This window comes from Achroia grisella, unplaced genomic scaffold, assembly GCF_030625045.1.
Source record: "Achroia grisella isolate CSIRO2021 unplaced genomic scaffold, CSIRO_AGI_Agris_v1 utg971, whole genome shotgun sequence".
Lineage (NCBI taxonomy): Eukaryota > Metazoa > Arthropoda > Insecta > Lepidoptera > Pyralidae > Achroia > Achroia grisella.
The window spans coordinates 598382-621021 of NW_026713077.1; the positions used below are offsets into that span (position 1 = coordinate 598382).

At 34.6% G+C, this 22640-nt stretch overlaps 2 protein-coding genes across 2 annotated transcripts in view; both read right to left on the minus strand.

Annotated features, from left to right (window-relative positions):
- Positions 1–4467: 4467 nt before the first annotated feature.
- The window catches only part of LOC131854250 (uncharacterized), a 185965-nt gene continuing 167792 nt past the window's right edge, over positions 4468–22640 (minus strand). The window contains exons 21-28 of the mRNA XM_059205381.1: positions 22283–22390; positions 21471–21761; positions 20472–20729; positions 19362–19395; positions 6854–9254; positions 6455–6709; positions 5667–6314; positions 4468–5085 (exon numbers count right to left, since the gene is read on the minus strand). Coding sequence (XP_059061364.1) covers positions 4880–5085; positions 5667–6314; positions 6455–6709; positions 6854–9254; positions 19362–19395; positions 20472–20729; positions 21471–21761; positions 22283–22390 — 4201 coding nt within the window. The 3' untranslated portion in view covers positions 4468–4879. The remainder of the gene's footprint in view (positions 5086–5666; positions 6315–6454; positions 6710–6853; positions 9255–19361; positions 19396–20471; positions 20730–21470; positions 21762–22282; positions 22391–22640) is intronic.
- Positions 12426–12904, minus strand: LOC131854249 (FUN14 domain-containing protein 1-like). The gene has a single exon (XM_059205380.1). The coding sequence runs from the start codon at positions 12825–12827 to the stop codon at positions 12441–12443; it is 387 nt and encodes a 128-aa protein (XP_059061363.1). The 5' UTR covers positions 12828–12904; the 3' UTR covers positions 12426–12440.

A 22640-nucleotide genomic window follows, 5' to 3' on the forward strand; every position in this document is an offset into this window, starting at 1 on the left:
AGACACTCCCAATTTTATATATATGTATAGATATAGATATAATAATAAGAGGGTGTTTTAAAATAAAACACATATATTTATACGAATTATTTATTTATTTCCTTTATTCACCATATTGCACCCCGAACACGTTTTCCATATTGCACTAACTTGTTAAAAACATACCAAAATAGGCACTGAAAGTAGAAGCATTTGTACTGCAAAATATAAACGACTTTATTACTGGTATACGTAAAGTTCTGATTGCTTTATACATTCTTTATACTACGACGGTGCTAAGCATACGGCCCATCTGATGGTAAACGGTTACCGTAGCCTATAGATCCCTGAAACACCAGGGATGTCACGAGTGCGTTGCCCTTAAGAAACCTTAATAAACCCTTTGTAAAACCCTATGCTGTAGTCTTACGAGAAATCATCGGCAGGTAGCTCATCAATCTGAGTGTATGCGGGAGGAAGCTCCTCTGAAACCGCACTGTCCGAGACTACTTGGGTTCTAGCGTGTAGGGATGAATTCAATGAGATGATGATGATGAAATTATAAATAACAACAAGTAAGAGAAATAATCTTTATTCAAATAAACTCATTACAAGCACTTTTCGATAATCAACTCATTCGGAATGTAGATTCATCGCAAGAAGAATGAGCACTTGTGTGTTGCTCTTTTTAATAGATGTTTTTTATATTAATTAGTGTAATCAGATAATAATATTGTCAGTGCTTATGGATTTAAAGTTTTTCTATAAAAACATTATTATCGTTAACGAATTCTTCAATTTTATAGTAAGCTTTTTTTTGCAAAGGAACTGTTTTATTTGACATTTAAATCTTTTTTCTGGCAGATTTATAACAGACTCTGGTATTTTATTTTAAAACCTTACGCAATTGCCACAAAACGTGTAACATATTACTAACTTTAGCCAAACGACATTTAGGTAAAATTAGTTTGTTATTGTTACGTAAGCTTTTATTAGTGCAATCACTAACTCTTTTGAAACTGTCTATATTCTTCCTGGCATAGATGATATTTTCATAAATGTATTGAGAAGCAACGGCAATATCCTCAATATTTGATTCCTGAAAACACTCGCAATGTCTCCCTGGAACCCATACCATAAATAGAGCAAATGGCGCGAATCGCCCTCTTTTTATAAACTGTGTTTCGGTCACAGGGTGAGATTAGGAAGTAAAATTACAGGATAAGAGGCGTGACATCTTAGTTCTCCGGAATACCACCGCATGCGAAGATCTGTCTATCTGTCTTAATCATATAACGAGATAACTGTTACTGAAATTTGTCGTGAAAATACTTGTATTTAAATAGCAAACGATCCTGCGGTCAAAGGCCAGCAAAAATATGCCTATTTGAACGTACAAAGCAATCGAAATTTTACAATTACAATAAAATAACTACTTAAATACCATTAACCTATTTTAAATGCCTCTTTGAAGCATTATTATAAACTAATGTTTAAGTAAACAGGCGCAGGCGGGACCGAGTACTTCATATTACATCTACAACTATATTTATCTAGTCGTGAGTGATACCCCACATAAAAATAATAATAACCCTGGACAGTCTGCACGTCTTTGTTTTGTATTTAATTGTCCAGGGATATTATCATTATTATTAAGGTGCAGACACGCAGACATGTGCATCTGTCAGAGGTCAAATGAAACCTCTTTTTATATATGATATGAAGGTTTTCCCGCCAGCGCCTGTTCACTGTGATACATACCTATATATGTACTTATTATATTTTAAATGGTAATATATACATTGTTATAAAATTAACTCTAATTCTATAATTAAGTAGGTACATATTCGTTTGCGTTATATTGGACACCAAATTTTATCTTATTCTATATTTTGCTGTTATGATATATGCAATAAGTTTCATATTACCTACAATTATTATGACCAAAATATTAAACTTATGTAAAAATTAAAATTTGTAAATTCAGTTCAATTATGGTGTTTCTTATGTAACTGGAATGAAGAACATCCTGATGGCCCACCTGATGGAAAACGGTAACCATTCCTAGTAAAACTATGTCTATAAACACCTTACGATCGATTCCCAACCAATCCAAACGCGGATCGAAATTATGACGGCCTGAGCCGAGGTTCGAACCCCTAGCGGTACCCTCAAACTAAATTATTACGCGTCAGGAGGGAGTTGATCTTCAGCCGCTCCATAAGTCCTTCCACGGGTTTGAAGTGCCATCTGCACTCGCCTCCTATCGTTCGTAAAGCTTTAAATGCCAGCTGAGGCCAACAGCATTAGTATAGTTCAAAATAAAACTGTCCAGTTAAATTGTGAAATGAATTTATCTTTAGAAAACAGTTAGTTGGTAATAAGATGTCCAATATATTATTTACTGTTTAATTGCCACAATTTATGGGCACTCATATTATATGTTATAGTTTTAAAAATAATGTTTACAGGAGTAATATTACCATAAACTATATATGTCCTGTCAATTTTATTAATTTCACCTTTTTTCATTTGGGGTTTTCATACTAAAATACAAATATGATGCCACAAAATCTAGATTTCATTATTATTTGATACGAATTTAGTGACAATGTCACACTTATCGTCCTCCCCTATCCCCCTTAACGTGTGACATAACCCTTATGTTACGAGTATGTTAAATTGTGACCTTGTATTTACCATTTTAGTACTTTGTACATTTTAGTACTAGTGAATTTATGTGTAAAAATAATACTCCAATATTAATAATGATTGGTAGTAACAACCAGTAATGTTACTGTGATAAAGTACTAAAAGGTTTTGATTACAGTGCATGCCCGTAGTTACATCTAGTTAACTTATAATAAATATACAATTAAGTTAAAATAATATTAAGGGCCATCCATAAATAATGTCACCAATTTCTTAAATGTGACAGAGGGGGACCCTTTGTCACATTTAAAGAATGAAAATTAATAATTAAGTAAAAGTATTTTAATTAATTGTATGTCACAAAATTCAAAACCACTGCCAGGAACTACACTGGGAGCGATCGTATGTAGATTTCATGATTTTTGTTGCTCCTCTAATCTCTTATAAAGTATATAGATAAATAAATATTTTATTTGCATCGTTAGCTCATACAGTAGAAAAAATTAAAAAAAACATAACGAATAACAGTAAACAGTCACACTTTGTGGATGATTTATGGATGCTCCCTTGTACAGGGATAGTAAACAGTATAACAAGCTGAAAGTCGGTTCTATAGCAAATGATATAACTTTATTCAAGTATAAAAACTTAATTTAAAGATTTTAAAATAGTCACATTTTTTTATTCTACCACTCATTCGGAAAGCAGGCTCATCATAAGAAAAACGAGCGAAAAACTTGCGTTGCTGAAAATGAATAATATTCCAATTTATAATTGAAAATCCATACTAATGTAATATTATAAATGCGTGGGTTTTTTTAGTTACCTTTTCTTGTCTGAACGGATGTTAACAAAAACATAAACATAGACTGCATTACGAAGACTGTCTTAAGCTACTTACGTAGATATATTTCAGACGCTTTGCTTAGCTTGAGACTAGATTGCGCTGTGTGGATTGACCAATGTCAATATTATTATTATTATCGTATTTCTACTTTGTGTCTGGATGAAAGTGACTCTACTTCATGAGAACTCTATCTGACTTTTAGCTTGGTATCCCATTTACATATATCAAATACAAAATATTAAAATACCTTTTTACAATCATAAATAATTATGGCCTATATATAAAATTACTTATATGTACATACACGGTCTGTATTTCTAAATTCTCAGTTCAGCAATGATGCAACATTACATGTTACTTTAAATAAATTAATATTTGATACGAAATATAATATTGGAAGTTCAACATTTTTACTTTCTTTTTTCTTTCTTTCAATTTGAATTCATCATTGAATAACATACGTCTTTTACACTGTAGTTTGTCCTAGTGTTGTATTGTTTTTCGTAACAAAATTATCGCAACGGACACGTCTTCTATTGTATTGACCAATCACAGATTATCATGCCCTTAACATGTCCCTCACACTTGAAGCAACACTACAATATATTTGAAAACATCTGAATACTAATGTTAAATTTTATTGCTATTCGTTTCTGTATTCATTATCTTTAAAATTGTAATAAATAGATGCTAGTGATATGATGACGTCATTTGTATAATCATTGTCATTTCACTAGTCGATATCATTACAAATGATAAGCAATAAATCAACAATATAATTATGATTATAATGTTTGAATACAAAATTAGATACGATACCCAAATATTCAGGTACTCGATACAATAATGGCTTATCTACAATGGCGTAATTTGTTCATATTACCCTTGATGTACGCGTGGAGCTGTGAAATTATATAATAGAAGAATTATGGCATCGATTTAGTGGGAGGAAACGTGTGGTATCTGAATATGTTCGGTATAGGACTACTGATTAAATTATTTTCTTTTCACAGAATTGCAATGGCATATGGTGGTGGTCAGTGTAGTACTCCTAATTTGAATTGACATATCATAAAAGTCTGTAATAGACCTGCGTAATAACAATACTCTACTGTAGATGGCGCTCTAATTTGTGAAGCGCATTTAGTTTTATAATATATACCATAATTTTTATTAATACAGATATGTTTATATCTAAACAGGTGTTTTAATTATCACTAATTTTGGAAGCTAAACATTTAGACCTACATGTATGAATATATTTTGATTTGATTTGATTTGAGAGATAGAATTAATACTGCAATTATTTCGTGAACCACTCGTCTTAATATTAGGAAAATGTTCAAAACTCCACGCGTCAAGATAATTTGAACTTAAATGTTATAAATATAGATAATACAATCAACAGTTCCTTATTATTTCGACAGCAGCAGTCAGCCTCTGTATTGAGAGACGTAGGTTGTTCTCTTCTACAGCTAAGTTCTGCCGCTCAGCAAGTAGAGCGCGCGCTCTCTCTGAATCCCGAGATGCTGATCTTGTTATATGAGCGCTCTCCACTCGCAGTGACGTATTGCGTTTGTGTAGTTCTGCTATCTCTTTTCTTCTCGCTGAAAGTACATAAGAGGACAGATAAGGACGAAAATCTCGAGGAAAAACAAAAATATCAATCAGAAAGACTGTTTTAAACTCTTTAATGGTTGGAATGCAGTGATTGGTTTAATTGAACAAAAACGAAAACACGATCAGAAAATGTATTAAGTGTACGTGAAGATACTGTGAGTATAGTTTGCCGAGATGAATATCGAACTAGTGTCAATAGTAGCAACAAACAAAGACGTGTGAAGGTAGAATATGTCTGCCCATAAAACACATAGTTACCATCTACCCGCTACTCTTCAGTTTACCCGTGATCATGGCGGTTATCATAGTATTTCACTACCGAAATATCGGGAACTCAATAAAAATAAATGGTAAGATTATGATCGTGATCTCCTAATTATACGTATGTTTATTTGTTTTTGCTAATGTCCAAAACGGCTCATCCAATTTAGACGGGACATTCATTCGCAGATAGCTAATGTTATAAGTAACTTAGGCTACTTTTATTTTGGAATTTTTAGTTAATAAAAATAGAACTTTAAATCCACACGGACAGAGTCACGGATAATAGCTAATTTCAAATATATACCTGCATCAAATTCTCTGTAGTTCTTCATTATGGTTTCTATACCAGGCCACGGGAACCCATCGTCGACTTGGCAGCTGAAGTCATGCTTCTTGCAGTTTTCCATACAAGCACTCAAAAACATCTCTTTAACGCCGGCAGCGGAACTCTTTGGTTCGTCCATCGACGTGGCCTGTGTCGAGGTCCCTGTATTTTGTTCTGGCGTTGATTTCAATGATATTATCCTTGAAATAGTCGGTACATTTATTGTAGGATAGTTCTGAAATGGATGTAAATTTGCAACACATTTTTGGATATTCTCGCTGTCAAAACCTGGATTTAAATCTCTTTTCCTTGTGTCTTGTCCGCTAAAAATTTTGACACTTCTATCCGCCATTTTTGATAGACGATTCAGTTCTGAGAAATTCTTCTCGGCCAGTACTCTTATGCTTTCTCCATCTCCATTAGTAGAGAACGCGTCCAATCGCATCTTAATAAGATTATTATTTTCATTGACGCTGTTCTTTATCTCAGATAACAACTGTAGCTGACAATTGGGGTCTAAATCTAAGGGTTCTGCTGACGTTTTGGTTTGTTTCAGGTTGCCCAGGTGTTGGATCCCGTATCTTCTGTTTCTTTCTTTTATTATTTCGCGCCACGCTCTTTCGTATTCTGTAAATGGTAATTCATTGTTATAATGTACTTACGTGACTAGTAAAATGAGAACTATAGAGATAGATATAAAAGAAATATATCTTTGTGCTACATTTGAAACTAAATACACAGTCTTGAATTACTGTTGAATTACTTACCTTCTTTGTAATGTGGCGAGACTTGCACCAATTTCAATTGATTCAAGAATGATTTCTTTTTTTGTAAAATAATAGGATGTTCCTTTTCTATGGCATAATCAAAGATTTGGATATTCATATTGTTATCAGGTGGTTTTACGGATATTTCTTTTGGAAAATCTTCATTCCACAGTCGATCTAGACGACCCGCTGCTATATATGCAGAAGCTACAGAATCTTTTCTGATTGTTTTTTCTTGAAGTTCCATTTCCTTAACTGTAAATATTAATTAAAATTGAATATAGAATATTAATATCACAATATCTAATATTATTAAATTAATCTAAAATAAAATACGGTAAGAATCACTAATGTAATTTTTATGGATTTAGAAATACGCCTTAAAATTTTATGAATTACCTTTAGACATGTCATGTGTAGTTAAACTAAAATTTGACAAAAATTCGACTTTCCCAGTTTGATCATCACTGTGAATACTGTATTCTTCAATTATAGAATTGTATTCTTTAAGTTCATCTTCCCCGAAATCATTATCTGTATCACTACCGTCTTGATCGATAATGGCTTTACTTTTAGCGAACTCTTTATAAATTTCAGCTTTCATTTTATCTGGTGTTATTATATTTTTTAATTTATCTGATTTATCATGAACCTTCTTGGAATCTGGTTTTATTTCTTTTGAATCACGATTAGATAAATATTTTAGTCTTCTAATTCTTCTTCGCTTTTCATACATATCCAAAGAACTGACTTCCTCTATTTTAGAAATTTTATGCCTGATATTTGTTATCACAATTTTTGGCTGCAATTTAGAGTCCATTTGATAAGGACATGCAATGAACAGCTTGTCATTTTGCTTTGTTTGCTCATATTGCTTAGGATAATCTTTCTTATTATTTATAAACTTCGAATAGTCCCTATTAACAAATGGTTGATTTAATTTATTATCAGTATCGACAATCATGGGGACTTGATAAACTATCTGTGGATTCATAATTACTTTCTGATTTGTTTGAATAACTATATCAGTCTTATTATTTTTATTAGATAGGGTCTGTAAAACATTATTGCTGGATTTCAAGACATGTATCTCTTTACTTACCGACACAGTTTGTGTTTTGATGTTTTTTGTTAGTGCATTTGCATCAGAAGTATTAGTGGTGGTTCCAATGTCGTGTAACGATTTATTTTCATTGGATGCAATTTTATTAGCTTTATTGGAATCATTAGTTTGATTTACTTTCGTATTATTTTTTATCATCATCAAATTAGCAGGGAATTGGACATTACTTAAGTATAAAAAATTTGGTTGTAAAACCACGTTTTTAGTTTCGCCTTGTATAGGTTTGTCAATTTTCATTTTATTTTTTAAATCTTGTTCTTGAAGTGTACCTTGCGATTTCTCCTTCACGACTATCTTGTTGCCATATATTTGATTTTCGGTAATCAAATTTTCGAAATCGTTTTCGTCGCAGTTTTCTTGGTGCAGCCGTTTTAAAGCCACAACTTTAGACGATGACGAAGTTTCGTTGACAAGATCGTCTTTACATTTTTTTGTTTGACTTGACAATCGTGAAGGAGCTTGCATGTTTTTTGAATCGAAATTAGTTCTTTGTAGCAACACTTGGGGATTTTGTTGTTGAATTGTTAACAACATCTTTGGATTCGCGGGGTTTTTATTTTGTATGAACAGTATTTGATTTTTCTGTTCAGTGAAAGATGATTCTGGTGATTTATTGGAGAAATTTGCTTTGGTTGATTCAATGTTTATTGGATTAAACATAGGTCTTGTAGTAGAAGTAGAAACTTGAGGAGTATATGTTGAGGTGGATTCTTTAAGCTCAGTCTCCTCTAAAGGTTCAGGCTTTCGAAACTGATTTTCAGTTTTATTAATAGCCTCCGCTGCATTTATTAATGTACTGATATTATTAATTGGCGCATTCGATACTGTTTTACTTTCTGATTTACTTTCGATCTCCATTGGTGCAGTTTTTATTACGATGTTACTTTGTATTTCAACTCTGGAAACATTCTCATGTTTCTGACTTTGAAACGGTAAAGTATTAGTTTTTTTTGTTAACGCACTCTGAAAAAAAGCATCTGGTGGATTGTTAACGCATTTCATGTCAATTTTACTTATCGGTATACTAGTCTTCAAACTGAATCTCTCTGTTGGTTTCTTTTTATTATCATTATTAGTCTGTGGAATATGCGGTATTTGTGTTGGTATTGTGACCGTTGCACCCGACCCTTGAGTAAGAGAGGTTATACTCATTTTACATTCTGCTACTTGAGTTTTAACATCAGAATTAGACACTGCTGGTACTATTTCAGGTGTAAAATGATCTTCGAAATCAGTTTGAGGTTTATTAATCTCTGTTTTAGGCGTGACACTACGTATATTTTCTGGAGCTTGTATTTCATTTGATTTCTCTTCTTTTACGGATTCTTTTGTAGAAATCGTCGGAAACGGAACAAAATCTTTATTAATATTTTCACTTTGTGGTAACGGTGCCTGATTTGGTTGAACTATTCCCGGATATGCTACGGGTTGGAAAGCGGAATACCCAGGGATTGAGTAAAGATAGTTATTATAGTTTGAATACCCTGGTTCTACTTGTTTATTAGTTGTTACGCTTGGACTTGGATTGGGTATAGATGAAGGAGATATTTTGGGCGAATGTGATATAGGTTTTGGTGCAATGAATGCTGGCTTCTCGAGGAATATATTAGGTTCTTCAATGGGTTTGAATGGCTCTGTTGGTTTAGGAGGAGGATCTGGTGGCGGCAGTGGAGGTCTCTCTCCCGGTTCTGTTGTTGGTGTAGTCAGCGATGCAGATTTGGTCGGTCTCACTGCAAATGTAAAACATATTTGTTTAGATTTTGTTAAGATATTATGACACTATCTAACTGTCTGTTTTTAGACTATTATAATAATTGTACACATAATATATATTGAATATCAAACACAGTGTTTAAGTTAACGGTAACATATTGGTAAGTCGAACCGTGACCAGGATGATTGTAACAAAATCGAAATATCGGTAGATATACCGTCTATATAATGTGTACAATTTGATTCTTTTGCTATATGCACGTAAAATTGTATAATTATTAACATATTATTATTGAATAATTTGATGATACGAGTATATTTTTCTAATAAGAATACATAGTGTGTAGCAATGTTCTCGAATGTTCCGTGAACCAAAAAGAAAGATGAAAGGATAATTAAGCGACATGCTGCCAATCTAATGTTAATTAACAACAATGTGCGCTAAGTGTTGCTACAAGCGTAAATTTTCATGCAATATCGTAGCAAACATATTTCTATCTTAATCTTTATGTATACTAAAAATAATAGACGAGGCGAAAATTGTGAAAACGGTTGGGAGAATTAGATTGAAAGTTTAATGTGATATGTTTGATAAACATGTTGTGTAAATATTTGAGCTGAAGAAAGCTGAGAGTAATACTCCAAGGGTAGGTATCCAAACAGTAGGATGGCCACAGAGCAGGTGTAAAGATGACATAAACACTGTGGCGGGACACAACTGGATATCCACCAAAAGAGAATAAGATATAGAGGATGGAAGCCCTACAAAAAAATTTAATAAGAACCAAAAATGGAGGCAATTTAAAGTGGCATAAAACACAAATATTTTCTTAATAAATTTTAATCTAACAGTGTATAAATAGAAGCCTAAAAATGTTTCATTGATTGTCGTCGTTTGATTATTGTTATCCTCCCTCTATCTATTACATTATATTACACTGCCTCTATTTACGGGTATATTAAGATTTCTTAAGAATCGTCACGCGCACTTGATACCCTGGTGATTCAGTCCATAGGCTACGGTAACCGTTTACCATCAGATGGGCCTCGATTCCTCGCACGGTGCAACCATTTGTATTCAAGAGTATGATTGTTTGTATCGGTCTAGGTGTTTTCTATGTATATTATGTTTATATTGGGATTTAGTATGTACCCACAAATTTAGTAGTACTATTATATGTCTGTATATTTGTGTACGCATCAAAAACTACTGCATAGAATTGATTGTTTTATTCGATGTATTGCCAGAGATCTTAAAATATATACTCAATTTCATCGCGCGAGAATATCTTAAATATAAATCAATATATAATAAAATCTTCTGTAAAAAAAGCAACACGCAAGTTTCTTGCTCGTTCTTCTTGTGATGAGACAGTTTTCTAAATGAGCGAAAATTGTAGGACTATTCAAACGTTCTTAAATTAAGTTTATTTGAATAAAGGATTTTCTATTGTATTCTGTGTCATGTCTGGAGGCATCACTGAAATTCAGCATAAACTGTGGTATTATAACCTGGATATACTACAGTATAAATGGGACTGGGAGTCACGTGCAGCGCTACCAGTATACATATTTTAACTTTGTATATCTAATACAAACTTTATTGTAATACACTTATACTTATGTAATGCTGATGTAGAGCATCTTAGCCTAGTGGTTTATTTCTTCGACTATCCAATGTAGCGAGTTCTAATCTAGCCGAAGGCAAAGAATTAAATGTATTAATTTATAATTCTGACTAACTACATTATATCAGTCAGAGCCAGAATTGTAAGTACTTTATCAAACCAAAGAAGTAATCACATAGACTCGGTAGATCGCCCCCTGCTAGCTTGGATTCAAATATACGTCGACAGTATACGATACTTCCAACTACCGTATATAGGATTGCAGTCGTAAAGGTATTTGAATATGATACCTATACATCTTACCATAGATCTGTTGACTTGTTCTGTGTAGATATACCTACTCTCTTTCGTTCCTCATTAGGTATTATATTCTTTTTTTTATGACATTGGAATGGCTTTCCACCAGCCACCGACAGCCTCCTATTGACATGATTCATCGCTTACCTCACAACAATTACAGTAATTAGTAATCTTCGTCCTCTCTGAATCTACTATACTGAGGTATTTTTTTAGTAAATATTTTGATCTCAATTTGAGATTATAACGCAGACTTTATGAATATTAGTGTATATACAATTTATGATGCAATAATGCTTTTTGTTTATCTGATGTGTATGGACATATAAAACAAACAAAATATATATATATCTAATAAACGTATGTTTTCCTTTCTTTTCCATACTCCTCTGCAATGGCTTAACCGATTTTTATGAAATTTTATATGCATATCGAGTAGGTCTGAGAATCGGCTACTATATATTTTTCATACCTCTAAGTGATAAGAGTTTTTTGGGCAAAATTTTTTATTATGTGTCATCTAAAAACCAACAACCCTAAATTTTCACCCTTCTATCACCAAACACTATTCTTTATAGCGTTATTAATTTATATGGCAAAACAACATCAATCACATTTTCAAAAAGTGTACACTAAGGTGTCTGTCCTCATATGTAATTGAAATAACAACCAAGACAACTTATGATGGTAAGTGGTAATAACGTCGCCTACATACATGAACAGCACTACGGATACCGTTACAATGTGACGACCATGATATTCAATCGTCGTCGTTACTAGTACCTACATAATATCTTATTTCGGCTAGTACTGAGTTGTCACGCCTTTTGTCCTGTAATTTCGCCTCCTAATCTTACCCCTCAACTGACCTGATCTCATGTTCATCCTATTATACTCCACTGGTGCCATGAAACCATACTATTACCATCCACTAAATAAAATGGTCTGTTTTATATAAAGTATTCCTTTGATACAAGATTGAATGAAAATCCAAACTTTTAGTCGTCCTTCAGACTGTCATATTTATACTATTAGCGTGGATTAAAGTAACGAAGAAAGATTCATCCGTGAAAGTACTTAAAAGGATTATTAAATTTTAGACCCTGTATATTCCTACACAATTTATTTGTTTCGGATGAAGAAATTATAAGACCTATTTATTTTTGATCCAAAGAAAAGATTACATCAAGTTACTTTATTCCAATTCCTTACATCTTATAATAAGTTACGTTGAAGCCAAACCGAAGAAGAATCCGCCGACGTACCCCACAGAGTAGCAGCTGTGTTTCCTCATCAACCGGAGCAGGTTCTCCACCAGCCACTGACTGCGTCCACCCAGTTCCTTCACTCTCTCCCAATTTACGATAATGTACTCGTACTGACTAGCCAAATGGAGTAATAGAACTCCACCGCCTAAGCCAAACGCAGCTATTTTCCCCACTCTCACCAATAGCACCCCAGAGACCCAGCCTGATATTGTACCGAGAAGCAAATTTTTACTGGAACTATCACTTATTTTCTGCACCGCTTTATCGAACGCTGATTTTTCTTTAGGCTTGATTTCGTTCGCTTTTGTGATATCGTACAGTTTAGGGTCAATCGGCCTGGCCATACGTGGGCAATGTCTGTTGGAGAGAAGCCCCAATGTAAGAATTTTGGTTTCTGTTGCTTTCTTCAGTTTTATGTTTGTTTGTTTGTTAACAGTTTTGATTGTGTTACAGCTATGGATGTGTGATTACAATTTATTCTGTCGTTAAATCGTCTGTGACACTAACATTCAGTTTTGTTCAAAAAGGAGGATTAATAGAACTTAAGAATATATATTTTTTTAATGGATGATAGTGCAATGGTGCTCTCGCCTGCGCTAACAGTTTATGCTGGCACTAGTGGAGGATGACAATTTTAACATGAGGACGGGTCAGATAGCTAATCCTGACAAATTCATCACAAATTTATCATGAAGGCTTGCAGGGGAAACTGTGATTACAACCTGACAAACAGGAGTCAACAATTTACGTTACTAATAATCCCCTTCCTCCCAGAATATAGATATGGTTCGCATACAATAATTATTGCAGCGGTTAGTATTTACTCCAATACTGTGAGGTTGAGTAAAATTATAGTTCCCAGTTTGGTCTAGACTAGCAATATTTGATACCTAAATATGCATATGCTATGTTACACCTATGAATTCGTCTGCGTGGTATTCATGTACCTATGTAAACGACGTTTACCACTTACCATTACGTTGATAATTAGCTAGTTTACCATTTTATTAATAGAAAAGAAATTAATATTTTTCTGTATTTTTTTATTTTTTGCTGAGACTACATTACAACTTCCTTGATTCACAATCTCATAAAATTTCAGTGGTGTAAATACTAGGAGTGCATAAATTATAAGCAAATCGCACGATGACGACGAACCAATGCAAACAGGTTTGAAATTGAAAGTTACAGATGTTTATCTCACTCACTCTTGTAGGTTACACTCTGACAATGCGATAAAAAGGGATAGCATGATTTCTCTTCTGTAATCTCAAGTAGGTAGTTTATGCAGACCTGGCATAAATTTCGCACCAAAACGTAGTAAATGCTGATTTTATGAATAGAACACCAAAAAAAATTTACTATTTTAATTTCACGACTTGAAACCTCATTGGACTGTGAGCCTGGTACTTATGAATACGACAATAATTGCTGTCGCAGTTTTGGAAGGTAAATTAAAAATAAATAAAAACTGTTGATGACCTTCCAGTTTATGTAATCCCAGTATTAATTGTGTATTCAAGCCAAATAATTATTTATAGAAACGATATTCTGGTGATGTATATTTCCTACCAATTTACTGACGGAGGGAGATTTAGTTAGGTATCTCGATTCTTTCTTCTTCCTGATCAAGAATCTTGAATAATATTTATTGTAATCCCTTTGCTGTGTGTTTCAGTTTAAAATAGTCGAGTCAGAATAACTGATATATTTTGCTACTCAAGTAGCTTTTTAATACATTATGCTATTTGGCTGCTTATATACAACAAAATTTACAAAAATGCAATTCTGAATATCATTAATTTAAAAAAGCAACACCAATTTTTATCATTCTTCTTAAGATAAGTTTGGGTTCTGAATGAGTGGTGGAATAAAAAAAATATGACTATTCAAAAGTGCTTACATTAAGTTTATATGAATAAAAATTTCTTTTGAAGCCTTAGGCCAATAATTATTTTTCCTATATGTTCCAAGGGCCAAAACAGATTTAATTTTTTTGCCATTAATTATATTTGTAGAGACTAGTACCAAAGTGCGCAACGCAGGCAAAAACATACTCTTTTTTGCATTTTAATTACGATTGTGTTTGATACTTAATCCACACGGGAGCTCATATCAAATCATTAAAAAAATATATTTATTCATGTAGGTCTATTATAGGCTCTTATGATCTGTCAAATCTCAGTTTGAAGTACTTTCCAGCTAAGAAGAACCAATAAGAAACGCAGTTTTTATTCTTTTCAAATGAGCTGATACTAGTACATGATAGCAGAATTACAGATTCATTTATAAATTCAATTAGTTATTGCAATTTTATCATAAGAAAATAGTCTATTAAGTGACCGTAAACCTGTGGTGGTAGAATAATAATAATACCTCTGGACAATTAACACAGCGCCATCTAGTCCCACTATAAGCAGAGCTTGTGTTATGGGTACTAGACAACTGATATAAATACTTATATACATTTTTTTGCAAATACATAATATACATAGAAAACACTCAGACCGATACAAACAATCATACTCATGAATACAAGTTTGTATCGTGTGAGGAATCGAACATGCGACCATCGGAAGTAAAGGCAGTCTATAAATACTATACTATTATCATAGAAAAATATGATTCTACAATGTGTACAATTACAGTCTGTTTTGTAATTCCGGAGACAAATATGACACTTCGGATGTTGCCATGTTTTTGCATTTTTTAAATAGGGTTGTGGCATTATCGGAAATTAACATTATTTACCCATTTTTATAGGGTATTCAGAAATAATGTGTCGGTGTTCATTTAAAACGCCTTAACACAAAATTAATAAAGTAATGGTTATATTAATGAATATATTTTTTTTATTTTTCACTAAAATAAAGATTAACTTATTTTTTATAAAACATAATCTGTCATAAATCATAAAACAAACACCTATTTAAAATACTTAGCTGTTTGAAAGAAAAAAATCTTGGTTTGTAGCTTAATACTGTAAAAATTACTAATCGTACGGAAGCGACAAAAATGTATTTTTACGACATTAATGGAAACACGTATATGTATGTAAATTATAAAAATGTCATTTATAGCTTTAAAATTAATATGTTAAAATATAAGTTTCCGATTAAACAAATCAATATTGCAGGTACACCACTATCCCACTATAGATGGTAACATTATTTGAAAATTTGACATTTACCCTTGTCAATTTAGTCTCCGGGATTAAAAAACACAGACTATAGTCGTGAAACCTCAATGGTGTGGTCGTAACACTAAAATGATCACATCCCTGTAATAATCAACGAACACATAACATACTAACTACATGCTACAAGCTGAGCTCGGGAGGGGTGGGTAGTAACCAAAAATAAAACTTGTCATGCACATATTAAATTCCATTGAATGTATTTCAATAAAATCATATTTCTTCACTTGTTAGGTATTGTCCATATCATAGCTAATCATTAAATATAATATTTACATTATCCGTACACTGATACGTCGACTAAATGCGAATTTCCATAAAAACGTAATATTGAACACCTATTACAAACTAAATTAATGTCTATCTAAGTTTAACATATAAAGAGGTTGCTTCTGTTGTATGTTTCGCACGTGGAACGTTCGAGAACATTGCGGCTCGTACGGGGCGCGGACTATCACAAGGCAGATTGCACGGGCGACTTCGATGGAAGTCATACAAACATTACATGGTATTACGACGTGGATGTGACGTCGCGAACACACACACCGCGACCTACACCACTACACCGATATTTGACAATCGATTATGACAATATAATCGACTCAACAATACACTTAATCGAGAACAATCGATTCATTAAAAAAATATTTTTTTTTTACAAAAACAAATACTATGAAATGATCATGATTATTAATAGTTTCAATAAAAACTTACACGTAGAGTACAATTTTGTATAAATTACATATATTGGTAGGCTTAATAAGAAAGTATAGAATAGTAGATATTTTTTATTGAAAATAGACCTTACAACTTTAACAATAAAATCGATATTCCTTTAAAAGAACACATCATACAAATCCATTATTAAGCCTCCAACATAAATACAGTACTGTTTACACCTTTGCAGAAGTTTAAAAACAAGAAATATATATATATATATATAAAAAACCCTAATTTTTCTATACATATTGTTAATATTACCTGACGAATGAATTATATTCGAGCATAAATCAATTTAATACGGTATCGAGCGATATAGCGTTGTTGCAAATAAATTATAAAAAAATATGCGTTTTTTACAAATAAGAATATGAACATTAGATAATCACTGCAAAAGACACTTTATTTCCGTTATTTTTCGTAAAAATAGAAATTTCTTTATGAATAAATTTGAAAAAAAGAAACGATAAATACTGATATTGAATAAATATTTTACATTTTTTCCAAGATTAATTTTTTTCTAATAAACTTAATAAATAAAACCTTATAAAACTACAATTTGTTTCACCATTACAGGAACAGTATTTGCAACAACGCAAAAAGAATCATACACAAACGATGGCACAACAGATTCATAACAATCATATCTTTAATTTCGAGACGTCACATTTTGGACCTTAATACCATTGTCATAAGACCCCGAACGAGCGGTAAACACATTGAAAATCAATTTGATCAAATCGACGGACGCAAACTAATTGAGACATACGCACAAACAGATTATCACACAGCATCTGTCAATATATTCTGTATACAATAGTAAGTTTATACCTACAGACACATATCTTTATATATATATAATTTACACAAGAATTGAATAATCATTAAAAAAATACGCAAAAATAAACTTTAATACAACACGTTTAAAAATTAACACAATCCCTAAGCATTATTTAGTCAATTATAAACTAAAACCGATTTTAAACTATACAAATATTTTGTCACTCTCTGCTAAATTAATAAAAACAACTTAGAACAAAAGAGACAAAACATCAATAGGTGGCATAGGTTTACTTTTAAAGGTTTTAAGAATGACGACAAACATATTATATTTTTAATATGCCTTTTTTTCTTTAAATATATATTAAACTATAATGCACCAGAGCACTCTTTCTTAACCTGTGGACCGCTATGTACCTATGTATTTTGAATATATTGATCACTCTAGGTTTTTTTCAGTACTAAAATAAATTGTCTTAAATTTATTCCAGTATTTTTTATTACAGGCGTCTTTGAAACAGCGCATGATTTCCTAGGGGTCTGTGGATTGTAAAAGGTTAAGAAACGCAGCACTAGATCACTGAAATTATTATCATTTGTTACACATTCCTAAAAAAAAACATTAACAGGAGTGTGTTAATTTTTAAAGTCGTACAATATATACCTACGAGGTAGGCGGTAATGGTGTCGATCTGAAATCCAAATGACAGTATTAAATAAATCTGAACAAGTTTTATAAATAAATATACAACCTATACAAATAAACAAAATTTGTCTGGTTGTAATTTCTATTTAACAGCTTTTCACTAAATGTATATGAACATACATATGGTATACACAGACAATTTTTTATTTTAATTGTCTGTCTGTTTTCCTTTCTAATCTCTGAAACCTTGTTGGTGCCTTAACTCGCAGATAGCTATAGGAGATAGCTATAAGGAGTAACTTGGGCTACATTTATTTTAGAATATTATTTGTATATTTTACAAAAAAAAAAGTTTATAGTTTTTGTTGTTTTAATTAGTTATTTCTTTATTATTTTTACATATATATTCGAAACATTAATAGTTATAGACTATTCAGCATTAAATACACAAAAAAAAAACTTCAGTTACATGAATATTAATCATTGAATTTCAGTTGGACACACGTCCCGTCTTTGATAAACTGCACCCTCTCACATATCACCTATAGCTGCATTGTTAGTCTCACATAGTCAACGAATTAAGTACGTAGGCCGGCGTTGGGTTCGAGTCCGTCGAGATGCACACTCACTAAAATTATACAATTTTAAATAATTGTTCCACTATCTACACGTGTCTGCACCAGGCAGCGTAAAGTCTCAGTTTGATCAATTTATTATTAACACTAAATAATTTGCCGAGTGTTCACAAAAAACACCAAAATCGTTGACCCATTTTAGCTATAGATTTTAATGATGAACAAACAAGCTGACGGCCCATTTGTGGCGACCAAAACATGTCATCACGTTATCATCCGACGCCCGAGAACTACGGACATCACGTTATCATGTGACGCCCATATCAATCATGCGTTGCCATTCCATAGGACTAATATACCACTTCTGTACTCTATAATTTCCCTGCCATATTACCTTCAACCGAAACACGACAAAGCATTCTCTTGGCTGAAACAGTTATGACTGCCAATTCTTTCGTCGTTTACGTTCTTACGTATTTCTCAATGTGAAAGAATGGGACAAAACACTGCAACAGCTAGAATGGGTACGAGTTTAGTTTTTGTGAATACGCGACTTGGTGTATAGTGCCGACATTAAGCGTAGCGAAGTGCACCGGTGGTAGGAATTCGGTTTCTAGAGTATAAAAAAAACCAGCTCTATACATATAGTATAATATAATTTTGTACAACACTTCATCAGTTCTCTATTGAACCGACCGTGTGAATTGGACGTTAGTATTATATACAATTATAGTATTCCTATACAAAAGTTATAACTTTTCAGAATAAACCTTACCTGAAAAGCTTTCACACTGTACATATACATTTTAAAATTAATATTCATCTAGATTCATATTACGCTCACACCGCGAGAGGTCTTTTAAATTCGATCGGGTTATACAAAACTATGCACATTGTATATATAAAGCGGGTTTTTTAATCTACGTCACGGTGCGCCGTCTCGCTCGCACACACTATAGACCACACGCGCGAGCGAGACGCATGGCTCGGTCCGTCTCAGCGAAAATGAGATTGTGAAATAATACTTGGAAGTTTTGTACTCGTTTTCGTTCAGACTCGGCCAGATCGTTGAGAACTCTCAGTCGAAGGTATCTCCTTACATTCTCAGACTCAGCGTTACATCCTACACAACATACGTTACCGTAGATTCGATTCCTCAAATTTTATTGTTTCCAAGATGGTAGCTACTGACTGCAGTTTTATCATTATTTTTGATAACGTAATACATACATACTATTTTTTTTATAAATAAATTTGTTAAGTCACTATGATATTATCATTGTTTTGATTTTTTTCTTTCACTGATTTCTAATCAGTCGTCATATTCGAACATATAAAAAGTTACCTTTTATACATATCACAAAATCCATCCATTTTTATTTTTGGTCATCTACTCCTTTTCCATCCTTCCACGTTCACGTAATAACATACCCATATCAAGTCAATCTGTTACATTGTAACTTGTCTATAACTGGCGCAACTTCAAACTTTATCATATATGTACATTCTTTGTTCTGTCATTTCTGGTTACACCACACTCGACCACAGATCCATCTCAACATTCGTATTCCTGCCACGTCTTGTGTCCATCCCCTTTACAGCATTCAGATCCATACAAAACGACAGGTCTTATAATTGATTTATAATATTTACCCTTCAGTTTCAGGGCGTCGTACATCGTTTCATAATTAACCCTCGATTATCATATACAGGTCTTAAATGATAATTTTCATAAGCAATTACTGTATGAGTCTGGGAATGAAATAATCATATCATGTATTACTGTCAGTATACAACACACCGAGTACCAGGAAACCATAAAACGTGAGCGAGTTCGCATCAGTACGTCAACGCATAGCGGCGGCGGACGCGGGCCGGTCAGACGGGCGCGGGCGCGGGCGCGGGGGCGGCGGGCGCGGGCGGGGGCGCGGGCGGCGCGGGGGCGGCGGGGGGCGCGGGCGCGGCGCCGGCGGGCGGCGAGGCGGCCGGCTCGTCGCGGGCCTCACCTCGGGGCTCCTCCTTGACGTCGGGCTCGTCGTGGGGCGCGTGGGGCGCGTGGGGCGCGTGGGGCGCGGCGGGCGCGGCGGGCGCGGCGTGGGGCGCGGCGGCGGGCCGCTCGTAGGGCGCGTAGGGCCGGTAGGGGCGGTACAGCAGCGGCGGCGGCAGCAGCGGGCGCGGCAGCGGGTACCCGGGCGGCGGCAGCAGGTGCGGCGACAGCGGATGCTGCAGCGCGGCGTACGCCTCCCGCGCGCGGCTCTCCTTCTCGCGCTGCAGCCGGTCGCGCTCGCGCTCTCGCTCCCGTTGCTCCTTCTCGCGCTGTTCGCGCTCCCTGTAAACATTTATCAATAAATTCTTTATTGCACTTTTAAATGCAGCAACGATCTTAATTATAAACCACTAGCTATGGGAACGTGAAATATATAACGAGTGCACGTGGCACTTCATACCCACGGAAGGATTTATGGAACGGCTAAGTGCCAACTCTTGCCCGACGGCTACAAATAGTCTGAGAGGAGGGACCGCTAGGGGGTTCTAAACTCGACTTAGATCGTCGTAATTTCGATCCCCGTTCAATTTAATCAGAGGCACATAATATGCCTTACATTTAGCTAAGTTAATTTTATTATAAGGTAGCAAATGTATATATATACTGAGTAGCCTATCAGTTATATTAATTTGATTTGTTATAAATATTCTCTATTGTCGGAGAACGTACAAGTTAGAATAATATATTCAAAATAGAAACATTTTTAATTTATTTAATTAATGTGTCAATTTTAACGCGTCATTAAAAATATCAATAGTTAAAGAACAAAGGAATTTCTTTTATTACTTATATATGATATTATTTGAATGTAAATTACATTGAATTTGAATATATAATTGAACTCTCTACTTTCTACTTACTAATGCTCTCGACTTCATTACCGTCCAAAATTAAAACAAAAAATAGCCACGTCCTTCATAACAAATATCAAAGGCTACGACGTCATAATTTCAAGCAAATCAAATCTTACTTTCGCATTCACAGCACTAGTCAAAATATCCAAAACTACACAACATATCTCACCTCTCCCTCTCTCTCTCGCGCTCCCTCTCCCTCTCCCGCTCCCGTTGCAGCGCTATCTCCTTCTCTCGCTCCTCGTGTAGCGCGTGCTGCGCGTGCTGGTGGGCCTGGTGTGCCTGATGGGCTTGGTGGGCCTGGTGGGCCTGGTGGGGCGTGTGCGGCGCGTGGGGCGCGTGCGACACGAGCGGCAGCGGCGGCGCGAGCGGCGGGTACAGCGCGTAGGGCGGCAGCCAGCCCACGCCCACGCCGCCGCGGAACACCCGCTCCAGGTACATCTGCTCCTCCGCAGCTAGCCTGAGGACGCACTCACTACTGTTACCACTAACTACAATGCCACCATCAATTACCACACCAGGCAATTTGCTTGGAAAATAAGTAATTAGCAGTGACTGTCACTCGTTGGTCTCCAGGTGAGATTGAGGAACCCACTTAGACGACTTTTTACAGTCTATCTCTGGTAGAAAACGCTACCCTGGAATGCTATCAAGTTCATTTCTTAGATCTTGTGGTTTGTCCACAATAAATAAACAAACAATTATAATATCCCTGAACAATTCACACAGCGCCATTCAGTCCTAAACTAATCAGAACTTGTGTTATAATTAGACAACTGATACAAATAAATAGATACATTTTTTGTAAATACACATATAATGTACATAGCAAAACCCCAAACCAATATAAACAGTCACACTAATAAATACAAATGTTTGTACCTTGCGAGGAATCGAACCCGCTATCATCGGAGGTAAGGCGGTGTGCTAAACCACTAGACCACCAAGGTCTAGGTCGCTGTATACTCATGTACTACTAACCTGTACTGTAGCGCGGCGCTGGTGTAGAGGCTGGGATGCGCATACGGCGAGCCTACTGCGTACGTCGGTTCTAACAGCGGGAACGACGCGGCCGCAGGGTGGGACAGTCTATAAACGAATTGATCAAGGTTTACACATGTTTTTTTCACTACTACAACGTCGGCAAAGAAACATACGGCCCATCTAATGGTAAACGGTTACCGTAGCCTATGGACGTCTGAAACACCAGGGGTGACATCAGCGGTTTGCCGACTCTTAAATCGTCATTACATCACACAACACAAACATACAATCGTCATTATCATAAATACTACAGGTTTTAAATGATCTAGCTCACTTAATAATGAGCCTATTCTAT